A 25787-nucleotide genomic window follows, 5' to 3' on the forward strand; every position below is an offset into this window, starting at 1 on the left:
ATAGGCCTAAATGTACTTTTAGTTCTTACATTTTGGCCCTATTTTTATTTTAGTTTCTACATTTTCATTTCACTATTTTTAGTGCCTAAACCAATTAACGTGTGTTATTTTCCTTTCCGTCAGTCGACAGACGGAAATAGTTGAGGTGGCTAACGGAGAGATTAAAATATTAATAAAAATCCACTGTGGCTCTCGTCACCCATGCCACATGGGTTTCCCGCCCCTTTATGTCACATGTGACCCTCACTACAACCACCTACAGCGCGTGTGAACCCCCAAATCAGTCTACCTTCTCTTTTTGTGAACCCCCAAATTAAATTAGTCCACCTCTCTCTTAATCTGAGATAGCCATCAAACCAACATAGCAAACAACACAAAACACCATCGTAGACAAACAAACCACCATTGCAAACAAACAAACCTAGAAATATATATACCCAAACTCATTTTTCTTGGAATAGTAGAGAAAAGAAAAGCAGTGAGATCTCTATCTTTGTGAACTGAAACCAAACACACAAGTATTAGTTCTCTCTGTGTGTATGTCCTTATATATATCTAGCTTTATATTATGTGTAGGAGCCACTAGGGGTGTCCAACTCAACTGGTGGCCCGACCCACCTAGTAAATCCAACCAAACCAAAGTTGACCAATGGCCGACCCAACTACTTCGGTGGTTGGTGACAGGTTTTTTTTCTCCAGAATCCGATCTAAGTTGGTTCGGTCTCAGATCTGCTCCCCAAAACTCAAAGAAACCCAAACCGAACGAGATACATAGCATTTTCCAGTGAGATTTTTTAGATCCGACGAGATTTCAGCTAGATCCATAAAATCTCCACCGAATTTGGCGAGATCTCATTGTTTACGCTCAAATCCAACTACAATCTAGTGCGTTTTGCTCAAATAAGGCTTAGATCTGGTGAAAATATGATGGGTTTTGCTCAAATCCAGCAAAACTCCGATGGTTTTTGCTCAAATCTGGCAACAATTTGGTGTTTTTTTGCTTAGATCTCATGATTTTTGCATAAATCATACGACGATTTGATTTTTTTTTTTTTTTTTTTTGCTCAGATCTAGTGAGTTTTGCACAAATCCGGCTAAGATTCGGCAAAAAAATACAGATCGTTGCCAAAAGAAATCTTTGGTAGCATCATCATCAACTTCAACCAATCTGATCGTCGATCAAACAATTCCAATCCGTCCTGACCCATTGGTTTTTGCAATCGGCGGCGGGTTTTCTCGTCGGAAACCTGATGTCATCGGGTCAGTTACGGGTTGGGCACAAACCCGACCCGTGGACACCTCTAAGGGCCATAATGTTGCTTTGTATATTCATTGTTTGGATTTTGACTTTATTATGTTTGTTTAGTGACTTTTTGTATATTCATTGTTGGTCCTTGTCTAGGTATGTGTTTTTTGTGGCTTCCAATGTGGTCCCTGTTTTCCCCTGTTGAAGATAATGGCTGATTCTGTGTTTGATGTATACTGAATTAGTGGGCCAAAATGCTGAGTCATTATTAAAGTGAGTTTATGATATATAATGTTAACATGTGTTTGTTTGTGGATTACTACGCATGTGTCTATTTTTTATGACATTGTTGTTTAATATGTGTTTGTTTGTACTTTCCAATATGGTCCCTCTATTCCCTTGTTAAAGATAATGTGCATTACCATATTTTTATAATTTGAAACAACTGAGGTGGATTATGGAATGATGAGTGTTGTTTTGGTAAATAATGTTATATAATGTGTGATATTTTGTTAACTAACGAGTGTTGTTTTGGAATGTAGTCAATAATTCTGGTAGTGAAGATCATAACAATGATAATGAGAATCCCATTGAAGTAGATGTTGAACAAGCCTACTCTAGGAGAGAAGGTAACACACCAATTGTTAAGGAGGCTGATGATGATGTTGTTGAGGTTAATGCTATAGAGGTGTATTCTAGGAGAGCAAGTAAGGAACCTGTGACTCAACACCCATCTGAGGACAAGGACCCTAATGAAAGCAGTGACAGTGGAAGTAGAGGAGGTGATGGTGACAGTAGTGATAGTTGGGATGGTTCTGATGAGGATGTTACTGAACCAATACAAATGGGTGCTGGTGTAATGAACTCTGATTATGAGAGTGAGGAGTTGCACAGTCTTGAGGAATCATCATTTGATGATGATATTGGGGATGATAGTGATGATAGCTCTGAGGATGAACTGAAAACACCTGTGGGAAAGGGAAGGGGACAAAAGAGGACATTCTTAGTGTTTAAGCTAGTTGCTAAGGCTGAACATATCAAATTTGAGAAAGATATGTTATTCACAACACCTAAGCAATTCAAAGAAGCTATAATTGATTATGTAGTTCATAGTGGCTGGGGGATCAGATTTGCAAAAAATAATTTGTAGAGGGTAAGAGCAGTTTGCCAAGAAAACTACAAGTTTGTGGCAAATCTAACAAAGCTGCCAAGAGAGAAGAGCAACCAACTAAGAACACCGAATCTGAAACACACATGCTTTAGGAGTTATAAGAATCTAAGGTGCACTTCTTTATACATTGGGAAGAAGTTGATGAAGAAGGTGAGAAGACAATCTAATATGAAACTAAGAGACATCCAAGATGCTGTACATGAGAAGTTTACACTAAACATAAGTGCAGGAAAAGCCAGCAGGGCTAGGGAGAAGGCAAGAGAATATGTTGATGGGGATCACACACAACAGTACAATCAGTTTTGAAAGTATTGTGAGGAGTTGAGGAGGGCTAGCCTTGGCAGTTTCATACTTATGAAGGTACATACCTTTAATGAAGGTGATTTGGCTGCTAAGATGGACTTGGTCTGTGGGATTCCTTATTTTGAGAGGTTGTACATATGCCTGAAGGGTTGCAAGAAAGGGTTTTATGGCTAGATGCATGCCAATAATTGGTTTGGATACTTGCCACTTGAAAACTAAGTCAAGTGGACAATTAATCACAGCAGTTGCTAGAGACCCTAGTGAAGAGTACTTCCCACTTACGTATGCTATAGTGGAGGCTAAAACTAAAGACTCCTAGACTTGGTTCATAAATTTTCTACTTATAGACATAGGTCAGAACACCAGATGGACATTTGTATTGGACTAGCAAAAGATATGTATCTTTATTACCATATTTATATGCATTACTACATTGGATGTATAAAGTTACTAACACCACAATTGTTGTTGTTGTATTGACAGAGGTTGGTGCAGACCTTCATTGATAATTAGCCACAATATGAGCATAGGATCTGTTGCAAACACCTCTACAATAATCTCAAGAACAACCATCCTGGTGTTCTAATCAGAGAGTTGTTTTGGAAACCAACCAAAGCTACTTATAAAGCTAAGTTTGATAGACTGATGGATGAACTGAAGGGAATCGATGATGATGCATATAGCTGGTTACAAGATCATTCAACCACCATATGGGCCAGACACATGCTTAGTGAGGATGGGTTGAGTGATACAGTACTGAACAACATGCATGAGAATTTTAACAACATGATTCTGAAGTTTAGATCTAAGCCTATAATTACTATAGTATGAATCTAAGCCTTTGAGTAACAGTTAGTCAGATATATTGTTTGATTAACAGTTTGTGTGTGATTGTAGCTCGAGTCCATCAAGTTATATCTTATGACCAGGTTTTAAGAGAACAGACAAAAGATCACGAGAGTGGAATCAAAGATATTTCCTAAAGTGCTTAAGAGGTTGCATAGGGAAAAGACTGCAAGCAGTAGGTGGCTTGCTTGTTGTTGGGCAAGTCATACACAGTTTGAGATTAAAAATGGACTGCAAAGTTTCACTGTAGACTTGGCCAAAGGACATTGTAGTTGCAGGAAATGGGAAACAACTAACATACCATGTGCCTATGCAATTTCCCTGCATATTCTTCAACAGGCAAGATGCTAAGCAATATGTGCACAGGTGTTTTCATGTCTCCGCATATAAGATCTGTTATGAGCCAATAATTGCACCTATCAATGGACAGAATATGTGGAGGCCTAGTGGTGTCCAACCTATTCAGCCTCCTATCAAAAAAAGATAACCTAGCAGGCCTAAGAAGAATAAAGCAAGGGAGCCTAATGAACCAGTAGGTAGGAGAGCTGGTATCTCCAAACAGTGTAGGGCCTATGGTAAAATATGACATAATAAATGAAGTTACAAGGGTGAGATTGGAGGAAACTCTTCACTACCAAGCACCACAAACAAAACTCGTGCAGCCAATAAGGTAACATTCTACCCTATCTGTCAAGTAGATGCTTTTACATAATACATGTTAATAAATGTATGAGAGTTTTTTCATATTACATGTCAACAAATGTGGATTTCTTGTTTGTAGACCAGCAGATACAGAAACTCTTCCAACATCAATCAGCCAATAGAACAAGTTCAAGCTTAACCAAGCTCAGCAACCCCATTTGCACCACCTCAGCCATTTGTATCATCCCAGTCCAGCATGCATAGCTTCACTCCTGATTCACCAACTCAACCATGGACAAGCTCTCCCAGTCAATTTCTATCATTCCAGTCCAAAATGTACAGCTTCACTCCTAGTGCATTTCCTCAACCATGGACAAGCTCTTCTAGGCCATTTGCACCATACCAGACCAACATGCACTGTTTTTCCAGCCCAAGTGCACCATACCAATACACCATGCACAGCTCTGCCATACCTCTTCCACCACCCCAGTCCAGCATGCATAGCTCCAGTCCAAGTGCACACCAGACCAAGATGAGCCAATCCAGCCCAAGTGCACCACCTTAAGCCCCCACAGGATCATCCAATCCAATTCATGCCAATAGAAAAAATGAATAGCTTGTTGTTTTATATCTTTTGATGAATGGCTTGTGTTTTGTAGAATTATAGTCATGCCCTTATTTTGTATAATTGGTATTAGTTAAACAATTCCCTACTGTTTGAGTTAATATTGGCAGTTGAACAATGTCCTTTTGTAATTTAAAAATACTTTTGCTTTTTTTAATGATAACTATGAAGATGTTTGGGCTAAGTTTGGCAATATGTTAATTAAGATGTTTGGATTTCAAGATGGAGTTTGTTATTTCCTTCTATCTTGTTTTATATGTGAAGTATAGCACTTTCTCGAAATATGTTATCTGTTTATATGTGTAGGGACATTTCTCTACAGCATGGTTCAACAGGGACTATGTTACACAACTAATACCAATCCTGCTATTTCCAATCCACACATCCACACATCCACACATTGAATGAGAAAGGTATTATTTATTTCTCAACAGAAAGAGTACAAAATAAGTAGTAGGTGTGTCATTGCCAATAGCTAATCCTACCAAAATTAAGCACACTGCCAACCCTCAATGGACGACCATTTTACACTACTCGTCAGTTGCCTCCTTTACTCATCCTTTGTTTGGACAAGCATAGGAATATGAAAGGTTTTTGGTGGTTCAATCTCCCCTTCGTGTCCGGAGATTCTCATCCCATCACATTTAATGCAAGGCAACTTTCTTGTCAAGTGATTGATATGTGCCTTCTCTTCATTGGTTGTGCATGCAAAGTTTTCTTGAACTTCCAGCACGCCTTGATTTTTGTTTTCCTTTTTAGAAAAACTTCTTGTCGGTTTTTAACCATGCAAATTTAATCATAAGACTTACTTTCGCTTTGAGAATTTAATCTTCATTGTGATTGTGTTTGTCGGTTTTTAACCATGCGAATTTAATCGTATGACCTACTCTTGCTTTGAGAATTTGATCGTCATTATGATTGTACTCATCGGCTTTTAACCATGCGAATTTAATCATATGACTTACTCTCACTTTGAGAATTTGATCGTCATTATAATCATGCTTGTCGGTTTTTAACCATGAGAATTTAATCGCATGACCTACTTTTGCTTTGAGAATTTGATCGTCATTATGATTGTACTCGTCAACTTTTAACCATGCGTATTTAATCATATGACTTGCTCTCGCTTTGAGAATTTGATTGTCATTATGATCATGCTCATCGGTTTTCAACCATGCAAATTTAATCATATGACTTACTCTCATTTTGAGAATTTGATTGTCATTATGGTCATGCTCGTCAGTTTTTAACTATGCGAATTTAATCATATGACTTACTCTCGCTTTGAGAATTTGATCGTCATTATGATTGTACTCGTTGGTTTTCAACCATGCGAATTTAATCATATGACTTACTCTCACTTTGAGAATATGATTTTCATTATGATCATGCTTGTCCAAATTGAACCTTATGTGATGATTTTACTCCTATCGAGACTTTTATCATCTACTTTGTTTTACTCATTGGACTTTCAGTGATAGGCTTTTTTCTTGAATTTTTTTTTTCTTTTGTATGGTAAATAATACTTTTAGATCCTTCAAGAGAACAACATTTATTCATGTGGGGAAAAATGTCCCTTTATTCATTCCTGCTTAGAAAATAGTTTGATGAAAGAAAATTGAAAACTTCATCTAACTAGTGATAATACCTCTTGAAGTGCTCTACATTCCATGGACGAGGTAACTGTTTGTCGTTAAGTGATTCGAGGTAACAAATTCCACTTCTAGAATACTTATCAATCTTGTATGAGCCTATGTATTTTCGTTGTCATTCTTTTGACTAGGGGATCGATCCTTCTTCTTCTTCTTTTTGTGTTGGAGCTCATCGATTTCTTCCATCCTTCGCTTGCCATCTACACCATTCGCAGTCAATGCATCCTCTCCATTCATGTACTTCTAGGCTTTGAATAGGAGGTCTCTCATCTTAGTTGGCAGAGTCTTCCCTAGAGAGAAGACATGGTCAGGATTGTTCAACCCCGCTTGAAAGGTCGTCATTAATACCTGATCAATTTCTAACACTGCTTTGTTGAAGCGTTTTACATACTCTCTCAAGGTTTCCCCTTCCTGTTGCTTCACAGCTAACAAGTATAAGGTGGGCCTCTTATGGCATTGGCCCCCAATGAAATGGCATACAAAAGAGTCACTTAGTTGCTTAAAGTTCGCTATAGATGTCGTAGGCAACTTGCTAAACCACACCCTTGTTGCTCCTTTGAGGGTTGCTGGGAATGATCTGCAAATTACCTCGTCTAGGGTCTACTGGAGATTTAATATTGTCAACAATGCTCCTATGTGATCTAGGGGATCCTTAGTGCCATCGTAAACCTCCAGCTGTGGGAGACGAAATTTGGGAGGCAATAGGGCACTCTAAAACGCTGGCAGTGAATGGTGAGTCTGTCTTCTTGATCATGCCATCAAGATTTATCGCTGTCTTTCCCTTCATGGCATTCTTGACTTCGTCTAACTCCTTCCTCATGTTTTTCATCATCTGAATGTTGCCATGAGTCAACTGTGTGGTGTGCTTAGAAGTTTCTCTTCTACTATTTCCTAGACTATAGGTTTTGTCGTCATTGTCATTGCACATTGCAATTATGCAGTGACTGTGATGTATTTGTGCCCTTTGAACACACTCTCCGCTTCAAGTCTTCATTTTGTTTCTTCAATTCTTGCACATTGGCTGTTAGTACTTGGATTTTTTGAGTCATCACTATGGGGTTCAGCAGCGTAGTTGTGGTAGAGTCCATCGATTCTACGGAACTTAGTCAATAGAGAATTCAATGGCTTATTGATTGATAGCCTGTCGTTCTCACAAATGGCACCAAACTGATGAAACAGAATTTCGGTTCGTCAGTACGATGGATGACCTGGAGCTCGTCAGTACTATGGACGACCTGGAGATCCTGTACCAAAAAAAGCATTAAGCAGATAATGACACTGGTTTAGGGCCTGCCAAAGATCCTCTGATACTTAAATTAGCTTAAACTCTTTAGAAATCTGTAATCTGTAAAGTAATTTGTGTGTGTATTCAACATGCCTCACTTGCTTGTCTCTCCTGGATTTATGTAGCCTTTGTGTGAGTAAATGCTCAATCTACTAGCCTCTCTAACGTTGTATCACAACTGGAGGATTTATGGTCTAATAATGACCATTTATCCTCAGCCCTTTAATGCCTATAACAGCCATTAAATGCGCATAATTGGACGGCAGTAACGGCTCTGTGCTCATTTATCATTTGGACATTAAATGCTATCTGGAACTAATGCATTTACGCTCGTCCATACTTTTAATTTTCATTAACATGAACGGTTTGCAAAATGGACAAGCGTTTTATCGCTATCCATCAGTTATGGTTGAGCTGGAGGCTAAAATGCTCATTTAATAGCTATCCCCATTCAATGTCTTGTAACGGCTGTGTAATAGTCAGTTTGAGATAGTTATAACAGCTACGAGCTGGTGGCTAGAAAAGTCGTACGTCCGTTACACTTGTGCCATTTAAGTGAAGAATTTATATCTGAGCATTAATGTGTGCTTACGATTGTCCTTAGTAATAAAGGTCGTCCTTAGTAATGACTGTCGTCCTTAGTAATGACGATCGTTCTTAGTAATGATGGTCACTTTATGGACGACCATTTTACACTACTCGTCATGTACTAAATTTGTATTAAATTTTCTATGTCATAGATAAAAATACTTTTGACGTTACTCGTCAACTTGAGGAGCAGTTCTAAATACAAATGTTTTTAGTGTCAGATCTACTACTTATATTGAGTTTATTATAGATTTTTTTCTTTTATTTTTTTTTTATCTAATGTATTATATTTTATTTTTAACTATGTATATAATTTATGCGTTTTGGATCAATATTTTTCGTTTGACTTTTTAACTAATTTGCTTTTATGCAACTGTATAAATGCATCAAATTTTTTGTTTAAGTACAACTATAATTTTGACAAATTTTAGCAAAAAAACAACTTTGAAAGCACACCTATTTTATAGATGATTTAACTTTATTTCATGTATCATTTACAATACGTATACACATTTTATTTTATTTTATTTTTTGGAAACTATTAAAATTAATTTTCAGACTTGAAACTAAAGGATTTATCTATGGACAAAGTTTGACTATAACTCCACTCAATATCTCTTTATTAGATGTAAATTTTGACAAATTTACCATTAGATTTCATTGTTTTCTTATATCTAGCATGCTTGAAAATTCTCCAAAAGTTCAAAAATCAATAGCTATGTTATCAATTAAATATTAAAATTTCAAGTTTTTGTAGTCTTAAATTATATATAAAAAAGTTTTCAATAAATGACATCCAAGTAGTACAAAATTTTCCATATGTGTTAATAATATAAAGGAAATGCAATTTAATGGTTAAATTTTCAAAATATATAGTCATTTTAATTTTTTAGTAGAAGTTATAGCCAAACTTTGTCCTTATATATTATTTAGCTTTATTCTTTAAGTTTTTTTTTTAAATTATTTGTATTGAATGAAATATGAAAAAAAAAATGTTAGAAAGTATGTTAAAGTTTTTCCTCTGTATGTGAAAAAATAAGAATCATCCCATATTAATATGACCCATCAAAGACCGGATAAGGGTCATTGAAATAAGTCAAATAACAACCTGTTTTAGTCAATCAGTTTTGGACCCGAACCCAATCGACCAACCGTTTACCATGTTTAATTAAGGGTAAGAGTAGATGAGGAAAAGGTGCCGAGTTTCAAAAGATGAATCTGGAGTCGGTCCGGCTAAATCCGGTTTTGGGCCTCTTGGGGTTAGATGAGTCTAGGTAAGCTCTTTAAGGTTGCTTATAAACTGTTATTGGTTATTGAAACAAGTATCCAAAAGGGGAAAAGAATTAAGTATTAATTTTTATTTTTTGAGGAATTTTTTTTTTTTTTTTTGAGAATTAAGTATTAATAATATCAAAAAGCTAAGGAAATTTCTACCAGAGTTTATTTTTTTATTTTTGGATTGACTTGGATTTATTTCAGGAAGTAAACAAGGCAAAGCAGTGTGCCAGTACTAGTAGCTGTAAAATAAGCAAATCAAAGTTCCCTTTGATTCTCATTACTATTACTTTTTCTAGTCCAAGAAAATTTTCCCAACTACACCAACCCATTTGCTAAAGCTTACATTTGGGCTTCGTTTGATGGACTTGAACTAGGACCCGAATGGAAAATACATGTATAAGCTATTTATATCTTCTGCTACACGCCAGACATTGAAGTACATGGGATTACAGATTGAATACAACTTATTTATTCACTAGTGACACTGACGTTTCAAGGCTTTATTTATTTACAGAGCCTGTTAGATGGTGGACGCAAGTTGTTTTTTCATACCGAAGTCAAGTGTCCTGATTAATTTTTTTTTTTTTTTTGATACAGAAGTGTCCTAATTAATTGAATCACAAATGCGTGTGAAGGAGTAGGATAAAGAGGCAGAGTAAACTGCAAAATATTTGGTTCTTTAATTGTCATACTGAATCTGATCCTTATAGATATATGAAACAAAGCACCACCAAATAGAGATAACATCAGCTAGGACAGGTATTGACAGAGCCATAAACTCAATTACAAGGAAGATAACCTAAAGAGATCATACAGATAACTTACAAAACATACAACATGCTCAATATATGTAAAAAGCCATAGATGGGGGAATGTAAGATTCCTCTGGAAATTATGCGTCACTAACCACAGGCACCTTTTCATACCCTTCCAACTCTCTAAACCTCCGAGGAAGGATGAACCGACCACCAAACCGCTGCTGCAAGAAAATGATCAATGCAAAAACCAAACCCCCAAGAGGGATAACCACATCCCAAGCAGTGGAATAAAAATCTGCACCAGGATTTGCATATATGTATGACCCATCATACTGGTGGAAATAATTGTGAGCCCTGTAAAGATCATATGTATGAGGTAGTAATCTGACTATAGTGTTCCCCATGTAGAATGCACAAGAGAGAGCTCTCTCTCTGGTGTTCAAAAACAGGTTGAGCAGTATTTGAGGCAAAAGAAACCCATCCAAGACCAAACTAGCAAAAGATTTTAAATCACGCCAATAAGAACGTGCATTGGTTCTTAAGGTATTTTCATTATTCACCCAGTTGGCTATCACAGCTACTAAAGCCCCAGCTGCACATAATGGTAAAACCACAAAGAGAACCCTCTTCTCAGCAACCCACAAAGCCTTCTGATTTCCTACACCCCTTCTTGCGGACCATGTTCTATGCAGAAGACGGAATTGAAACAAGAAAACTACCATTCCAACCATCCTTACAATTACCTCCTTTGCTTCAATCCATCCACCACTGTTAAGCAATATTCTTTGCTTACTATAATTTCCCAGGAACAAGGCTTCAAAGTTGAGAACAAGAGGTATCATGTAACCCAAAGTGAGAATGGACAGCATGACAAGTGAGGTGAAGGGAAGCACATGAGAGTGCCTTTTGACATGAAAGAGTTGGAGTCCCACAAAAACACATGAAAGTGTTGTGGAGATAAGTACCATAATGATTTCTGCATCCATCCTCGGAATGGAGGTTTGATCCCTGTAATAAGCATTTGCAGTCAAGTTTAAAACTTCAAAGTAAAGATTATCAAATTTTTCCCGTGTGCTTTGAATGGTTCCCTTGATAGGACCTGAATTTCTTTTATTTGTTGAAGGGAACTCAAAATTGACAAGAATCTCACAATCCAAATAATCATTTGAGTGAGTTCTGCACCCTACCATACACAAGATTCCTGTTTCAGCATCATACAACCCTTCAGCTAAGATCTCAAAGCTCTCTTGCAATTTTAAAGATGTGTTGAATGGAGAGTTCGTCGAGTTACTCGAGTACGTTGTGAGGCCTATGTGGTAGCTGGTATTGACTGGACCACTGCTGTTGAAATTCGCTGGCTCTTCAGGCTCCATATAGCTTGAGTACTGATGGAGCTGATTACCAACAGAGATTGGAACAGAGTTACCCCAACCAACTTCTCCTTTTGAATTTTTCACTGACATGTCGATTCTCATTTCATTAGAAAACGCATCTGGGTATACTTTCCCTTTGGTTTTAGAAGGATTTGAGCATGACTTCCTCGCTATCTCAATCTTGGAATACTCATACTTCACACTAGACACAGCGGCACCGCCTTGCATATGATTGCTACCACTTTGAAACATGATATTATCGAAATAACCGGATTCATTCACAGACCTTTCGCTCCAAAGTTGTCCCACAATGCTATTAACACCTCTGATTGACCAGACTGCAGGGAACCTCAAGCTCAACATGGTTGAACAATCACCAAGATGAGCATCAGAAAAAGATTGAGCCATGTCCATAAATCGGCAAGCAACAATACAGAGCTGATTCTTGCTCTCATCCCATGATCCTTCCCCAACCAGAGCCATGTTGGGACTGAAATGCCGGTAATAATCAATATGGCTCCCGTTAGCAAACTCCACCAGGACTCGCATCCTTTCATTATCCTCAGAACATTCAATTTTACTCAAAGACATAAGATTTGGCTAGAAGAACCAGATGTGGGTGGCTCTTGTTGTTGGGGATGAGAAGTGGGTTTGAGAATTTGTGGGTTTGGGATTGGGGGAGTGAGAGTGAGAGTGGGAAGAAGAGGAGAGTGCGGTTTGTTGGGAGAAGATGGGGTTGGAAAGAAGGTGAGAGTGAGCTCAACATGGTGATGGTGTGTGTTTTTTTTTTTTGGCTTTTTGTTTATGGGGTCTTTGTTTTGTGGTTTGATTGTTTGGTTTTTCTGTGGCTAGTAGAGAGGGAAGTGGTGAAGAGAAGGGTAAGGGGCTTTTATATGGTTCTTGGATTCTCATTTTTTGTGCTTCTTTTTTTTCTTTGTTTTTTTAAAGGAAGAGTAGGCCCAACCAACGTTGTTGTAAATAGGGGAAGGGCCCAAGTTGTTACAAAGTAGTTTACAGGTAGGGGTGTGGGGAATTTCGAAGGTCATAGGCCTAAAATTTCAACAAAGAGTAGCCCAGCCCACGGGGGAGAAATTATGAGGGTCCAATTAGCTGCGGTAAAGGTGGACACAAGATTACATACAAATGTGGGTGTTATGCTCATGGTGCTAGTCTACAATCAAAGTTCAGATTAGAAATGGGTAAAGAAGTTAATAACAAGTAAGAAAAACGACCCATTAAAAAAAAAAAATAAATATAGGCCTAAATGTACTTTTAGTTCTTACATTTTGGCCCTATTTTTATTTTAGTTTCTACATTTTCATTTCACTATTTTTAGTGCCTAAACCAATTAACGTGTGTTATTTTCCTTTCCGTCAGTCAACAGACGGAAATAGTTGAGGTGGCTAACGGAGAGATTAAAATATTAATAAAAATCCACTGTGGCTCTCGTCACCCATGCCACATGGGTTTCCCGCCCTTTTATGTCACATGTGACCCTCACTACAACCACCTACAGCGCGTGTGAACCCCCAAATCAGTCTACCTTCTCTTTTTGTGAACCCCCAAATTAAATTAGTCCACCTCTCTCTTAATCTGAGATAGCCATCAAACCAACATAGCAAACAACACAAACCACCATCGCAGACAAACAAACCACCATTGCAAACAAACAAACCCAGAAATATATATACCCAAACTCATTTTTCTTGGAATAGTAGAGAAAAGAAAAGCAGTGAGATCTCTATCTTTGTGAACTGAAACCAAACACACAAGTATTAGTTCTATGTGTGTGTATGTCCTTATATATATCTAGCTTTATATTATGTGTAGGAGCCACTAGGGGTGTCCAACTCAACTGGTGGCCCGACCCACCTGGTAAATCCGACCAAACCAAAGTTGACCGATGGCCGACCCAACTACTTCGGCGGTTGGTGACAAGTTTTTTTCTCCAGAATCTGATCTAAGTTGGTTCGGTCTCAAATCTTCTCCCCAAAACTCAAAGAAACCCAAACCGAACGAGATACATAGCATTTTCCAGTGAGATTTTTTAGATCCGACGAGATTTCAGCTAGATCCATAAAATCTCCACCGAATTTGGCGAGATCTCATTGTTTACGCTCAAATCCAACGACAATCTAGTGCGTTTTGCTCAAATAAGGCTTAGATCCGGTGAAAATATGATGGGTTTTGCTCAAATCCAACAAAACTCCGATGGTTTTTGCTCAAATCTAGCAACAATTTGGTGTTTTTTTGCTTAGATCTCATGATTTTTGCATAAATCATACGACGATTTGATTTTTTTTTTTTTTTTTTGCTCAGATCTAGTGAGTTTTGCACAAATCCGACTAAGATTCGGCAAAAAAATACAAATTGTTGCCAAAAGAAATCTTTGGCAGCATCATCATCAACTTCAACCAATCTAATCGTCGATCAAACAATTCCAATCCGTCCTGACCCATTGGTTTTTGCAATCGGCGGCGGGTTTTCTCGTCGGAAACCCGATGTCATCGGGTCAGTTACGGGTTGGGCATAAACCCGATCCGTGGACACCTCTAAGGGCCATAATGTTGCTTTGTATATTCATTGTTTGGATTTTGACTTTATTATGTTTGTTTAGTGACTTTTTGTATATTCATTGTTGGTCCTTGTCTAGGTATGTGTTTTTTGTGGCTTCCAATGTGGTCCCTGTTTTCTCCTGTTGAAGATAATGGCTGGTTCTGTGTTTGATGTATACTGAATTAGTGGGCCAAAATGCTGAGTCATTATTAAAGTGAGTTTATGATATATAATGTTAACATGTGTTTGTTTGTGGATTACTATGCATGTGTCTATTTTTTATGACATTGTTGTTTAATATGTGTTTGTTTGTACTTTCCAATATGGTCCCTCTATTCCCTTGTTAAAGATAATGTGCATTACCATATTTTTATAATTTGAAACAACTGAGGTGGATTATGGAATGATGAGTGTTGTTTTGGTAAATAATGTTATATAATGTGTGATATTTTGTTAACTAACGAGTGCTGTTTTGGAATGTAGTCAATAATTCTGCTAGTGAAGATCATAACAATGATAATGAGGATCCCATTGAAGTAGATGTTGAACAAGCCTACTCTAGGAGAGAAGGTAACACACCAATTGTTAAGGAGGCTGATGATGATGTTGTTGAGGTTAATGCTATAGAGGTGTATTCTAGGAGAGCAAGTAAGGAACCTGTGACTCAACACCCATCTGAGGACAAGGACCCTAATGAAAGCAGTGACAGTGGAAGTAGAGGAGGTGATGGTGACAGTAGTGATAGTTGGGATTGTTCTGATGAGGATGTTACTGAACCAATACAAATGGGTGCTGGTGTAATGAACTCTGATTATGAGAGTGAGGAGTTGCACAGTCTTGAGGAATCATCATTTGATGATGATATTGGGGATGATAGTGATGATAGCTCTGAGGATGAACTGAAAACACCTGTGGGAAAGGGAAGGGGACAAAAGAGGACATTCTTAGCGTTTAAGCTAGTTGCTAAGGCTGAACATATCAAATTTGAGAAAGATATGTTATTCACAACACCTAAGCAATTCAAAGAAGCTATAACTGATTATGTAGTTCATAGTGGCTGGGGGATTAGATTTGCAAAAAATGATTTGTAGAGGGTAAGAGCAGTTTGCCAAGAAAACTACAAGTTTGTGGCAAATCTAACAAAGCTGCCAAGAGAGAAGAGCAACCAACTAAGAACACCGAATCTGAAACACACATGCTTTAGGAGTTATAAGAATCCAAGGTGCACTTCTTTATACATTGGGAAGAAGTTGATGAAGAAGGTGAGAAGACAATCTAATATGAAACTAAGAGACATCCAAGATGTTGTACATGAGAAGTTTACACTAAACATAAGTGCAGGAAAAGCCAGCAGGGCTAGGGAGAAGGCAAGAGAATATGTTGATGGGGATCACACACAGCAGTACAATCAGTTTTGAAAGTATTGTGAGGAGTTGAGGAGGGCTAGCCTTGGCAGTACCATACTTATGAAGGTACATACCTTTAATGAAGGTGATTTGGCTGCTAAGATGGACTTGGTCTGTGGGGTTCCTTATTTTGAGAGGTTGTACATATGCCTGAAGGGTTGCAAGAAAGGGTTTTATGGCTAGATGCATGCCAATAATTGGTTTGGATACTTGCCACTTGAAGACTAAGTCAAGTGGACAATTAATCACAGCAGTTGCTAGAGACCCTAGTGAAGAGTACTTCCCACTTACGTATGCTATAGTGGAGGCTGAAACTAAAGACTCCTGGTCTTGGTTCATAAATTTTCTACTTATAGACATAGGTCAGAACACAAGATGGACATTTGTATTGGACCAACAAAAGATATGTATCTTTATTACCATATTTATATGCATTACTACATTGGATGTATAAAGTTATTAACACCACAATTGTTGTTGTTGTATTGACAGAGGTTGGTGCAGACCTTCATTGATAATTAGCCACAATATGAGCATAGGATCTGTTGCAAACACCTCTACAATAATCTCAAGAACAACCATCCTGGTGTTCTAATCAAAGAGTTGTTTTGGAAACCAACCAAAGCTACTTATAAAGCTAAGTTTGATAGACTGATGGATGAACTGAAGGGAATCGATGATGATGCATATAGCTGGTTACAAGATCATTCAACCACCATATGGGCCAGACACATGCTCAGTGAGGATGGGTTGAGTGATACAGTACTGAACAACATGCATGAGAATTTTAACAACAAGATTCTGAAGTTTAGATCTAAGCCTATAATTACTATAGTATGAATCTAAGCCTTTGAGTAACAGTTAGTCAGATATATTGTTTGATTAACAGTTTGTGTGTGATTGTAGCTCGAGTCCATCAAGTTATATCTTATGACTAGGTTTTAAGAGAACAGACAAAAGATCACGAGAGTGGAATCAGAGATATGTCCTAAAGTGCTTAAGAGGTTGCATAGGGAAAAGACTGCAAGTAGTAGGTGGCTTGCTTGTTGTTGGGCAAGTCATACACAATTTGAGATTAAAAATCGACTGCAAAGTTTCACTGTGGACTTGGCCAAATGACATTGTAGTTGCAGGAAATGGGAAACAACTAACATACCATGTGCCTATGCAATTTCCCTGCATATTCTTCAACAGGCAAGATGCTAAGCAATATGTGCACAGGTGTTTTCATGTCTCCACATATAAGGTCTGTTATGAGCCAATAATTGCACCTATCAATGGACAGAATATGTGGAGGCCTAGTGGTGTCCAACCTATTCAGCCTCCTATCAAAAAAAGATAACCTAGCAGGCCTAAGAAGAATAAAGCAAGGGAGCCTAATGAACCAGTAGGTAGGAGAGCTAGTATCTCCAAACAGTGTAGGGCCTATGGTAAAATATGACATAATAAATGAAGTTACAAGGGTGAGATTGGAGGAAACTCTTCACTACCAAGCACCACAAACAAAACTCGTGCAGCCAATAAAGTAACATTCTACCATATCTGTCAAGTAGATGCTTTTACATAATACATGTTAATAAATGTATGAGAGTTTTTTCATATTACATGTCAACAAATGTGGATTTCTTGTTTGTAGACCAGCAGATACAAAAACTCTTCCAACATCAATCACCCAACAGAACAAGTTCAAGCTCAACCAAGCTCAGCAACCCCATTTGCACCACCTCAGCCATTTGTATCATCTCAGTCCAGCATGCATAGCTTCACTCCTGATTCACCAACTCAACCATGGACAAGCTCTCCTAGTCAATTTCTATCATTCCAGTCCAACATGTACAGCTTCACTCCTAGTGCATTTCCTCAACCTTGGACAAGCTCTTCTAGGCCATTTGCACCATACCGGACCAACATGCACTGCTTTTCCAGTCCAAGTGCACCATACCAATACACCATGCATAGCTCTGCCATACCTCTTCCACCACCCCAGTCTAGCATGCATAGCTCCAGTCCAAGTGCACACCAGACCAAGATGAGCCAATCCAGCCCAAGTGCACCACCTGAAGCCCCCACAGGATCATCAAATCCAATTCATGCCAATAGAAGCTCATTCTTTTAGGCTTATGAAGATCAGTCCAACTCCAATCCAATTGCGCCACCCAACTTAGGCAACAGTCCAACTCCAAGACCGAGGAGGAAAATGATGGTCACATCAAAGACACTAAACACTTCCAAGAATGCATTTAGATACATGGGGCCTATCAAATTTGCTGAAAGTCAGTCATTAAGGCATGCTCCAAAGAAAAAATGAATAGCTTGTTGTTTTATATCTTTTTATGAATGGCTTGTGTTTTGTATAATTATAGTCATGCCCTTATTTTGTATAATTGGTATTAGTTAAACAATGCCCTACTGTTTGGGTTAATATTGGCAGTTGAACAATGCCCTTTTGTAATTTAAAAATACTTTTGCTTTTTTTAATGATAACTATGAAGATGTTTGGGCTAAGTTTGGCAATATGTTAATTAAGATGTTTGGATTTCAAGATTGAGTTTGTTATTTCCTTCTATCTTGTTTTATATGTGTAGTATAGTGCTTTCTTGAAATATGTTATCTGTTTATATGTGTAGGGACATTTCTCTACAGCATGGTTCAACAGGGACTATGTTACACAACTAATACCAATCCTGCTATTTCCAATCCACACATCCACACATTGAAGGAGAAAGGTATTATTTATTTCTCAACAGAAAGAGTACAAAATAAGTAGTAGGTGTGTCATTGCTAATAGCTAATCCTACCAAAATTGAGCACACTGCCAACCCTCTATGGACGACCATTTTACACTACTCGTCAGTTGCCTCCTTTACTCCTTTGTCATCCTTTGTTTGGACAAGCATAGGAATATGAAAGGTTTTTGGTGGTTCAATCTCCCCTTCGTGTCCGGAGATTCTCGTCCCATCACATTTAATGCAAGGCAACTTTCTTGTCAAGTGATTGATATGTGCCTTCTCTTCATTGGTTGTGCATGCAAAGTTTTCTTGAACTTCCAGCACGCCTTGATTTTTGTTTTCCTTTTTAGAAAAACTTCTTGTCGGTTTTTAACCATGCAAATTTAATCATAAGACTTACTTTCGCTTTGAGAATTTAATCTTCATTGTGATTGTGTTTGTCGGTTTTTAACCATGCGAATTTAATCGTATGACCTACTCTTGCTTTGAGAATTTGATCGTCATTATGATTGTACTCATCGGCTTTTAACCATGCGAATTTAATCATATGACTTACTCTCACTTTGAGAATTTGATCGTCATTATAATCATGCTTGTCGGTTTTTAACCATGAGAATTTAATCGCATGACCTACTTTTGCTTTGAGAATTTGATCGTCATTATGATTGTACTCGTCAACTTTTAACCATGCGTATTTAATCATATGACTTGCTCTCGCTTTGAGAATTTGATTGTCATTATGATCATGCTCGTCGTTTTTCAACCAAGCAAATTTAATCATATGACTTACTCTCATTTTGAGAATTTGATTGTCATTATGGTCATGCTCGTCAGTTTTTAACCATGCGAATTTAATCATATGACTTACTCTCGCTTTGAGAATTTGATCGTCATTATGATTGTACTCGTTGGTTTTCAACCATGCGAATTTAATCATATGACTTACTCTCACTTTGAGAATATGATTTTCATTATGATCATGCTTGTCCAAATTGAACCTTATGTGATGATTTTACTCCTATCGAGACTTTTATCATCTACTTTGTTTTACTCATTGGACTTTCAGTGATAGGCTTTTTTCTTGAATTTTTTTTTTCTTTTGTATGGTAAATAATACTTTTAGATCCTTCAAGAGAACAACATTTATTCATGTGGGGAAAAATGTCCCTTTATTCATTCCTACTTAGAAAATAGTTTGATGAAAGAAAATTGAAAACTTCATCTAACTAGTGATAATACCTCTTGAAGTGCTCTACATTCCATGGACGAGGTAACTGTTTGTCGTTAAGTGATTCGAGGTAACAAATTCCACTTCTAGAATACTTATCAATCTTGTATGAGCCTATGTATTTTCGTTGTCATTCTTTTGACTAGGGGATCGATCCTTCTTCTTCTTCTTTTTGTGTTGGAGCTCATCGATTTCTTCCATCCTTCGCTTGCCATCTACTCCATTCGCCGTCAATGCATCCTCTCCATTCATGTACTTCTAGGCTTTGAATAGGAGGTCTGTCATCTTAGTTGGCAGAGTCTTCCCTAGAGAGAAGACATGGTCAGGATTGTTCAACCCCGCTTGAAAGGTCGTCATTAATACCTGATCAATTTCTAACACTGCTTTGTTGAAGCGTTTTACATACTCTCTCAAGGTTTCCCCTTCCTGTTGCTTCACAGCTAACAAGTATAAGGTGGGCCTCTTATGGCATTGGCCCCCAATGAAATGGCATACAAAAGAGTCACTTAGTTGCTTAAAGTTCGCTATAGATGTCGTAGGCAACTTGCTAAACCACACCCTTGTTGCTCCTTTGAGGGTTGCTGGGAATGATCTGCAAATTACCTCGTCTAGGGTCTACTGGAGATTTAATATTGTCAACAATGCTCCTATGTGATCTAGGGGATCCTTAGTGCCATCGTAAACCTCCAGCTGTGGGAGACGAAATTTGGGAGGCAATAGGGCACTCTAAAACGCTGGCAGTGAATGGTGAGTCTGTCTTCTTGATCATGCCATCAAGATTTATCGCTGTCTTTCCCTTCATGGCATTCTTGACTTCGTCTAACTCCTTCCTCATGTTTTTCATCATCTGAATGTTGCCATGAGTCAACTGTGTGGTGTGCTTAGAAGTTTCTCTTCTACTATTTCCTAGACTATAGGTTTTGTCGTCATTGTCATTGCACATTGCAATTATGCAGTGACTGTGATGTATTTGTGCCCTTTGAACACACTCTCCGCTTCAAGTCTTCATTTTGTTTCTTCAATTCTTGCACATTGGCTGTTAGTACTTGGATTTTTTGAGTCATCACTATGGGGTTCAGCAGCGTAGTTGTGGTAGAGTCCATCGATTCTACGGAACTTAGTCAATAGAGAATTCAATGGCTTATTGATTGATAGCCTGTCGTTCTCACAAATGGCACCAAACTGATGAAACAGAATTTCGGTTCGTCAGTACGATGGATGACCTGGAGCTCGTCAGTACTATGGACGACCTGGAGATCCTGTACCAAAAAAAGCATTAAGCAGATAATGACACTGGTTTAGGGCCTGCCAAAGATCCTCTGATACTTAAATTAGCTTAAACTCTTTAGAAATCTGTAATCTGTAAAGTAATTTGTGTGTGTATTCAACATGCCTCACTTGCTTGTCTCTCCTGGATTTATGTAGCCTTTGTGTGAGTAAATGCTCAATCTACTAGCCTCTCTAACGTTGTATCACAACTGGAGGATTTATGGTCTAATAATGACCATTTATCCTCAGCCCTTTAATGCCTATAACAGCCATTAAATGCGCATAATTGGACGGCAGTAACGGCTCTGTGCTCATTTATCATTTGGACATTAAATGCTATCTGGAACTAATGCATTTACGCTCGTCCATACTTTTAATTTTCATTAACATGAACGGTTTGCAAAATGGACAAGCGTTTTATCGCTATCCATCAGTTATGGTTGAGCTGGAGGCTAAAATGCTCATTTAATAGCTATCCCCATTCAATGTCTTGTAACGGCTGTGTAATAGTCAGTTTGAGATAGTTATAACAGCTACGAGCTGGTGGCTAGAAAAGTCGTACGTCCGTTACACTTGTGCCATTTAAGTGAAGAATTTATATCTGAGCATTAATGTGTGCTTACGATTGTCCTTAGTAATAAAGGTCGTCCTTAGTAATGACTGTCGTCCTTAGTAATGACGATCGTTCTTAGTAATGATGGTCACTTTATGGACGACCATTTTACACTACTCGTCATGTACTAAATTTGTATTAAATTTTCTATGTCATAGATAAAAATACTTTTGACGTTACTCGTCAACTTGAGGAGCAGTTCTAAATACAAATGTTTTTAGTGTCAGATCTACTACTTATATTGAGTTTATTATAGATTTTTTTCTTTTATTTTTTTTTTATCTAATGTATTATATTTTATTTTTAACTATGTATATAATTTATGCGTTTTGGATCAATATTTTTCGTTTGACTTTTTAACTAATTTGCTTTTATGCAACTGTATAAATGCATCAAATTTTTTGTTTAAGTACAACTATAATTTTGACAAATTTTAGCAAAAAAACAACTTTGAAAGCACACCTATTTTATAGATGATTTAACTTTATTTCATGTATCATTTACAATACGTATACACATTTTATTTTATTTTATTTTTTGGAAACTATTAAAATTAATTTTCAGACTTGAAACTAAAGGATTTATCTATGGACAAAGTTTGACTATAACTCCACTCAATATCTCTTTATTAGATGTAAATTTTGACAAATTTACCATTAGATTTCATTGTTTTCTTATATCTAGCATGCTTGAAAATTCTCCAAAAGTTCAAAAATCAATAGCTATGTTATCAATTAAATATTAAAATTTCAAGTTTTTGTAGTCTTAAATTATATATAAAAAAGTTTTCAATAAATGACATCCAAGTAGTACAAAATTTTCCATATGTGTTAATAATATAAAGGAAATGCAATTTAATGGTTAAATTTTCAAAATATATAGTCATTTTAATTTTTTAGTAGAAGTTATAGCCAAACTTTGTCCTTATATATTATTTAGCTTTATTCTTTAAGTTTTTTTTTTAAATTATTTGTATTGAATGAAATATGAAAAAAAAAATGTTAGAAAGTATGTTAAAGTTTTTCCTCTGTATGTGAAAAAATAAGAATCATCCCATATTAATATGACCCATCAAAGACCGGATAAGGGTCATTGAAATAAGTCAAATAACAACCTGTTTTAGTCAATCAGTTTTGGACCCGAACCCAATCGACCAACCGTTTACCATGTTTAATTAAGGGTAAGAGTAGATGAGGAAAAGGTGCCGAGTTTCAAAAGATGAATCTGGAGTCGGTCCGGCTAAATCCGGTTTTGGGCCTCTTGGGGTTAGATGAGTCTAGGTAAGCTCTTTAAGGTTGCTTATAAACTGTTATTGGTTATTGAAACAAGTATCCAAAAGGGGAAAAGAATTAAGTATTAATTTTTATTTTTTGAGGAATTTTTTTTTTTTTTTTGAGAATTAAGTATTAATAATATCAAAAAGCTAAGGAAATTTCTACCAGAGTTTATTTTTTTATTTTTGGATTGACTTGGATTTATTTCAGGAAGTAAACAAGGCAAAGCAGTGTGCCAGTACTAGTAGCTGTAAAATAAGCAAATCAAAGTTCCCTTTGATTCTCATTACTATTACTTTTTCTAGTCCAAGAAAATTTTCCCAACTACACCAACCCATTTGCTAAAGCTTACATTTGGGCTTCGTTTGATGGACTTGAACTAGGACCCGAATGGAAAATACATGTATAAGCTATTTATATCTTCTGCTACACGCCAGACATTGAAGTACATGGGATTACAGATTGAATACAACTTATTTATTCACTAGTGACACTGACGTTTCAAGGCTTTATTTATTTACAGAGCCTGTTAGATGGTGGACGCAAGTTGTTTTTTCATACCGAAGTCAAGTGTCCTGATTAATTTTTTTTTTTTTTTTGATACAGAAGTGTCCTAATTAATTGAATCACAAATGCGTGTGAAGGAGTAGGATAAAGAGGCAGAGTAAACTGCAAAATATTTGGTTCTTTAATTGTCATACTGAATCTGATCCTTATAGATATATGAAACAAAGCACCACCAAATAGAGATAACATCAGCTAGGACAGGTATTGACAGAGCCATAAACTCAATTACAAGGAAGATAACCTAAAGAGATCATACAGATAACTTACAAAACATACAACATGCTCAATATATGTAAAAAGCCATAGATGGGGGAATGTAAGATTCCTCTGGAAATTATGCGTCACTAACCACAGGCACCTTTTCATACCCTTCCAACTCTCTAAACCTCCGAGGAAGGATGAACCGACCACCAAACCGCTGCTGCAAGAAAATGATCAATGCAAAAACCAAACCCCCAAGAGGGATAACCACATCCCAAGCAGTGGAATAAAAATCTGCACCAGGATTTGCATATATGTATGACCCATCATACTGGTGGAAATAATTGTGAGCCCTGTAAAGATCATATGTATGAGGTAGTAATCTGACTATAGTGTTCCCCATGTAGAATGCACAAGAGAGAGCTCTCTCTCTGGTGTTCAAAAACAGGTTGAGCAGTATTTGAGGCAAAAGAAACCCATCCAAGACCAAACTAGCAAAAGATTTTAAATCACGCCAATAAGAACGTGCATTGGTTCTTAAGGTATTTTCATTATTCACCCAGTTGGCTATCACAGCTACTAAAGCCCCAGCTGCACATAATGGTAAAACCACAAAGAGAACCCTCTTCTCAGCAACCCACAAAGCCTTCTGATTTCCTACACCCCTTCTTGCGGACCATGTTCTATGCAGAAGACGGAATTGAAACAAGAAAACTACCATTCCAACCATCCTTACAATTACCTCCTTTGCTTCAATCCATCCACCACTGTTAAGCAATATTCTTTGCTTACTATAATTTCCCAGGAACAAGGCTTCAAAGTTGAGAACAAGAGGTATCATGTAACCCAAAGTGAGAATGGACAGCATGACAAGTGAGGTGAAGGGAAGCACATGAGAGTGCCTTTTGACATGAAAGAGTTGGAGTCCCACAAAAACACATGAAAGTGTTGTGGAGATAAGTACCATAATGATTTCTGCATCCATCCTCGGAATGGAGGTTTGATCCCTGTAATAAGCATTTGCAGTCAAGTTTAAAACTTCAAAGTAAAGATTATCAAATTTTTCCCGTGTGCTTTGAATGGTTCCCTTGATAGGACCTGAATTTCTTTTATTTGTTGAAGGGAACTCAAAATTGACAAGAATCTCACAATCCAAATAATCATTTGAGTGAGTTCTGCACCCTACCATACACAAGATTCCTGTTTCAGCATCATACAACCCTTCAGCTAAGATCTCAAAGCTCTCTTGCAATTTTAAAGATGTGTTGAATGGAGAGTTCGTCGAGTTACTCGAGTACGTTGTGAGGCCTATGTGGTAGCTGGTATTGACTGGACCACTGCTGTTGAAATTCGCTGGCTCTTCAGGCTCCATATAGCTTGAGTACTGATGGAGCTGATTACCAACAGAGATTGGAACAGAGTTACCCCAACCAACTTCTCCTTTTGAATTTTTCACTGACATGTCGATTCTCATTTCATTAGAAAACGCATCTGGGTATACTTTCCCTTTGGTTTTAGAAGGATTTGAGCATGACTTCCTCGCTATCTCAATCTTGGAATACTCATACTTCACACTAGACACAGCGGCACCGCCTTGCATATGATTGCTACCACTTTGAAACATGATATTATCGAAATAACCGGATTCATTCACAGACCTTTCGCTCCAAAGTTGTCCCACAATGCTATTAACACCTCTGATTGACCAGACTGCAGGGAACCTCAAGCTCAACATGGTTGAACAATCACCAAGATGAGCATCAGAAAAAGATTGAGCCATGTCCATAAATCGGCAAGCAACAATACAGAGCTGATTCTTGCTCTCATCCCATGATCCTTCCCCAACCAGAGCCATGTTGGGACTGAAATGCCGGTAATAATCAATATGGCTCCCGTTAGCAAACTCCACCAGGACTCGCATCCTTTCATTATCCTCAGAACATTCAATTTTACTCAAAGACATAAGATTTGGCTAGAAGAACCAGATGTGGGTGGCTCTTGTTGTTGGGGATGAGAAGTGGGTTTGAGAATTTGTGGGTTTGGGATTGGGGGAGTGAGAGTGAGAGTGGGAAGAAGAGGAGAGTGCGGTTTGTTGGGAGAAGATGGGGTTGGAAAGAAGGTGAGAGTGAGCTCAACATGGTGATGGTGTGTGTTTTTTTTTTTTGGCTTTTTGTTTA

General features: G+C 37.5%; 2 protein-coding genes across 2 annotated transcripts; both read right to left on the bottom strand.

The window, feature by feature from the left end:
- Positions 1-10315: 10315 nt before the first annotated feature.
- On the bottom strand, positions 10316-12316 carry LOC126696053 (uncharacterized). Its single transcript, XM_050392838.1, has 2 exons — positions 10544-12316; positions 10316-10435 (listed from the first exon to the last, which is right to left on the bottom strand). The coding sequence occupies exons 1-2, from the start codon at positions 12314-12316 to the stop codon at positions 10316-10318; spliced, it is 1893 nt and encodes a 630-aa protein (XP_050248795.1).
- An 11214-nt stretch (positions 12317-23530) lies between these two features.
- Positions 23531-25531, bottom strand: LOC126696054 (uncharacterized). The gene is made up of 2 exons (XM_050392839.1): positions 23759-25531; positions 23531-23650 (listed from the first exon to the last, which is right to left on the bottom strand). Exons 1-2 carry the CDS (start codon positions 25529-25531, stop codon positions 23531-23533), a joined length of 1893 nt encoding a protein of 630 aa, XP_050248796.1.
- Positions 25532-25787: the final 256 nt, after the last annotated feature.

The sequence above is a fragment of the Quercus robur genome, chromosome 8, assembly GCF_932294415.1.
Source record: "Quercus robur chromosome 8, dhQueRobu3.1, whole genome shotgun sequence".
Classification (NCBI taxonomy): domain Eukaryota; kingdom Viridiplantae; phylum Streptophyta; class Magnoliopsida; order Fagales; family Fagaceae; genus Quercus; species Quercus robur.

Excerpts from the sequence above, each read along its gene's own strand:
- LOC126696054 (XM_050392839.1), bottom strand. The coding sequence starts at position 25,531 with ATGCGAGTCCTGGTGGAGTTTGCTAACGGGAGCCATATTGATTATTAC. Across the intron at positions 23,651-23,758 it reads GGTATGAAAAGGTGCCTGTG|GTTATCTTCCTTGTAATTGA; the intron begins GTTAGTGACGCA and ends TGATCTCTTTAG.
- LOC126696053 (XM_050392838.1), bottom strand. The coding sequence starts at position 12,316 with ATGCGAGTCCTGGTGGAGTTTGCTAACGGGAGCCATATTGATTATTAC. Across the intron at positions 10,436-10,543 it reads GGTATGAAAAGGTGCCTGTG|GTTATCTTCCTTGTAATTGA; the intron begins GTTAGTGACGCA and ends TGATCTCTTTAG.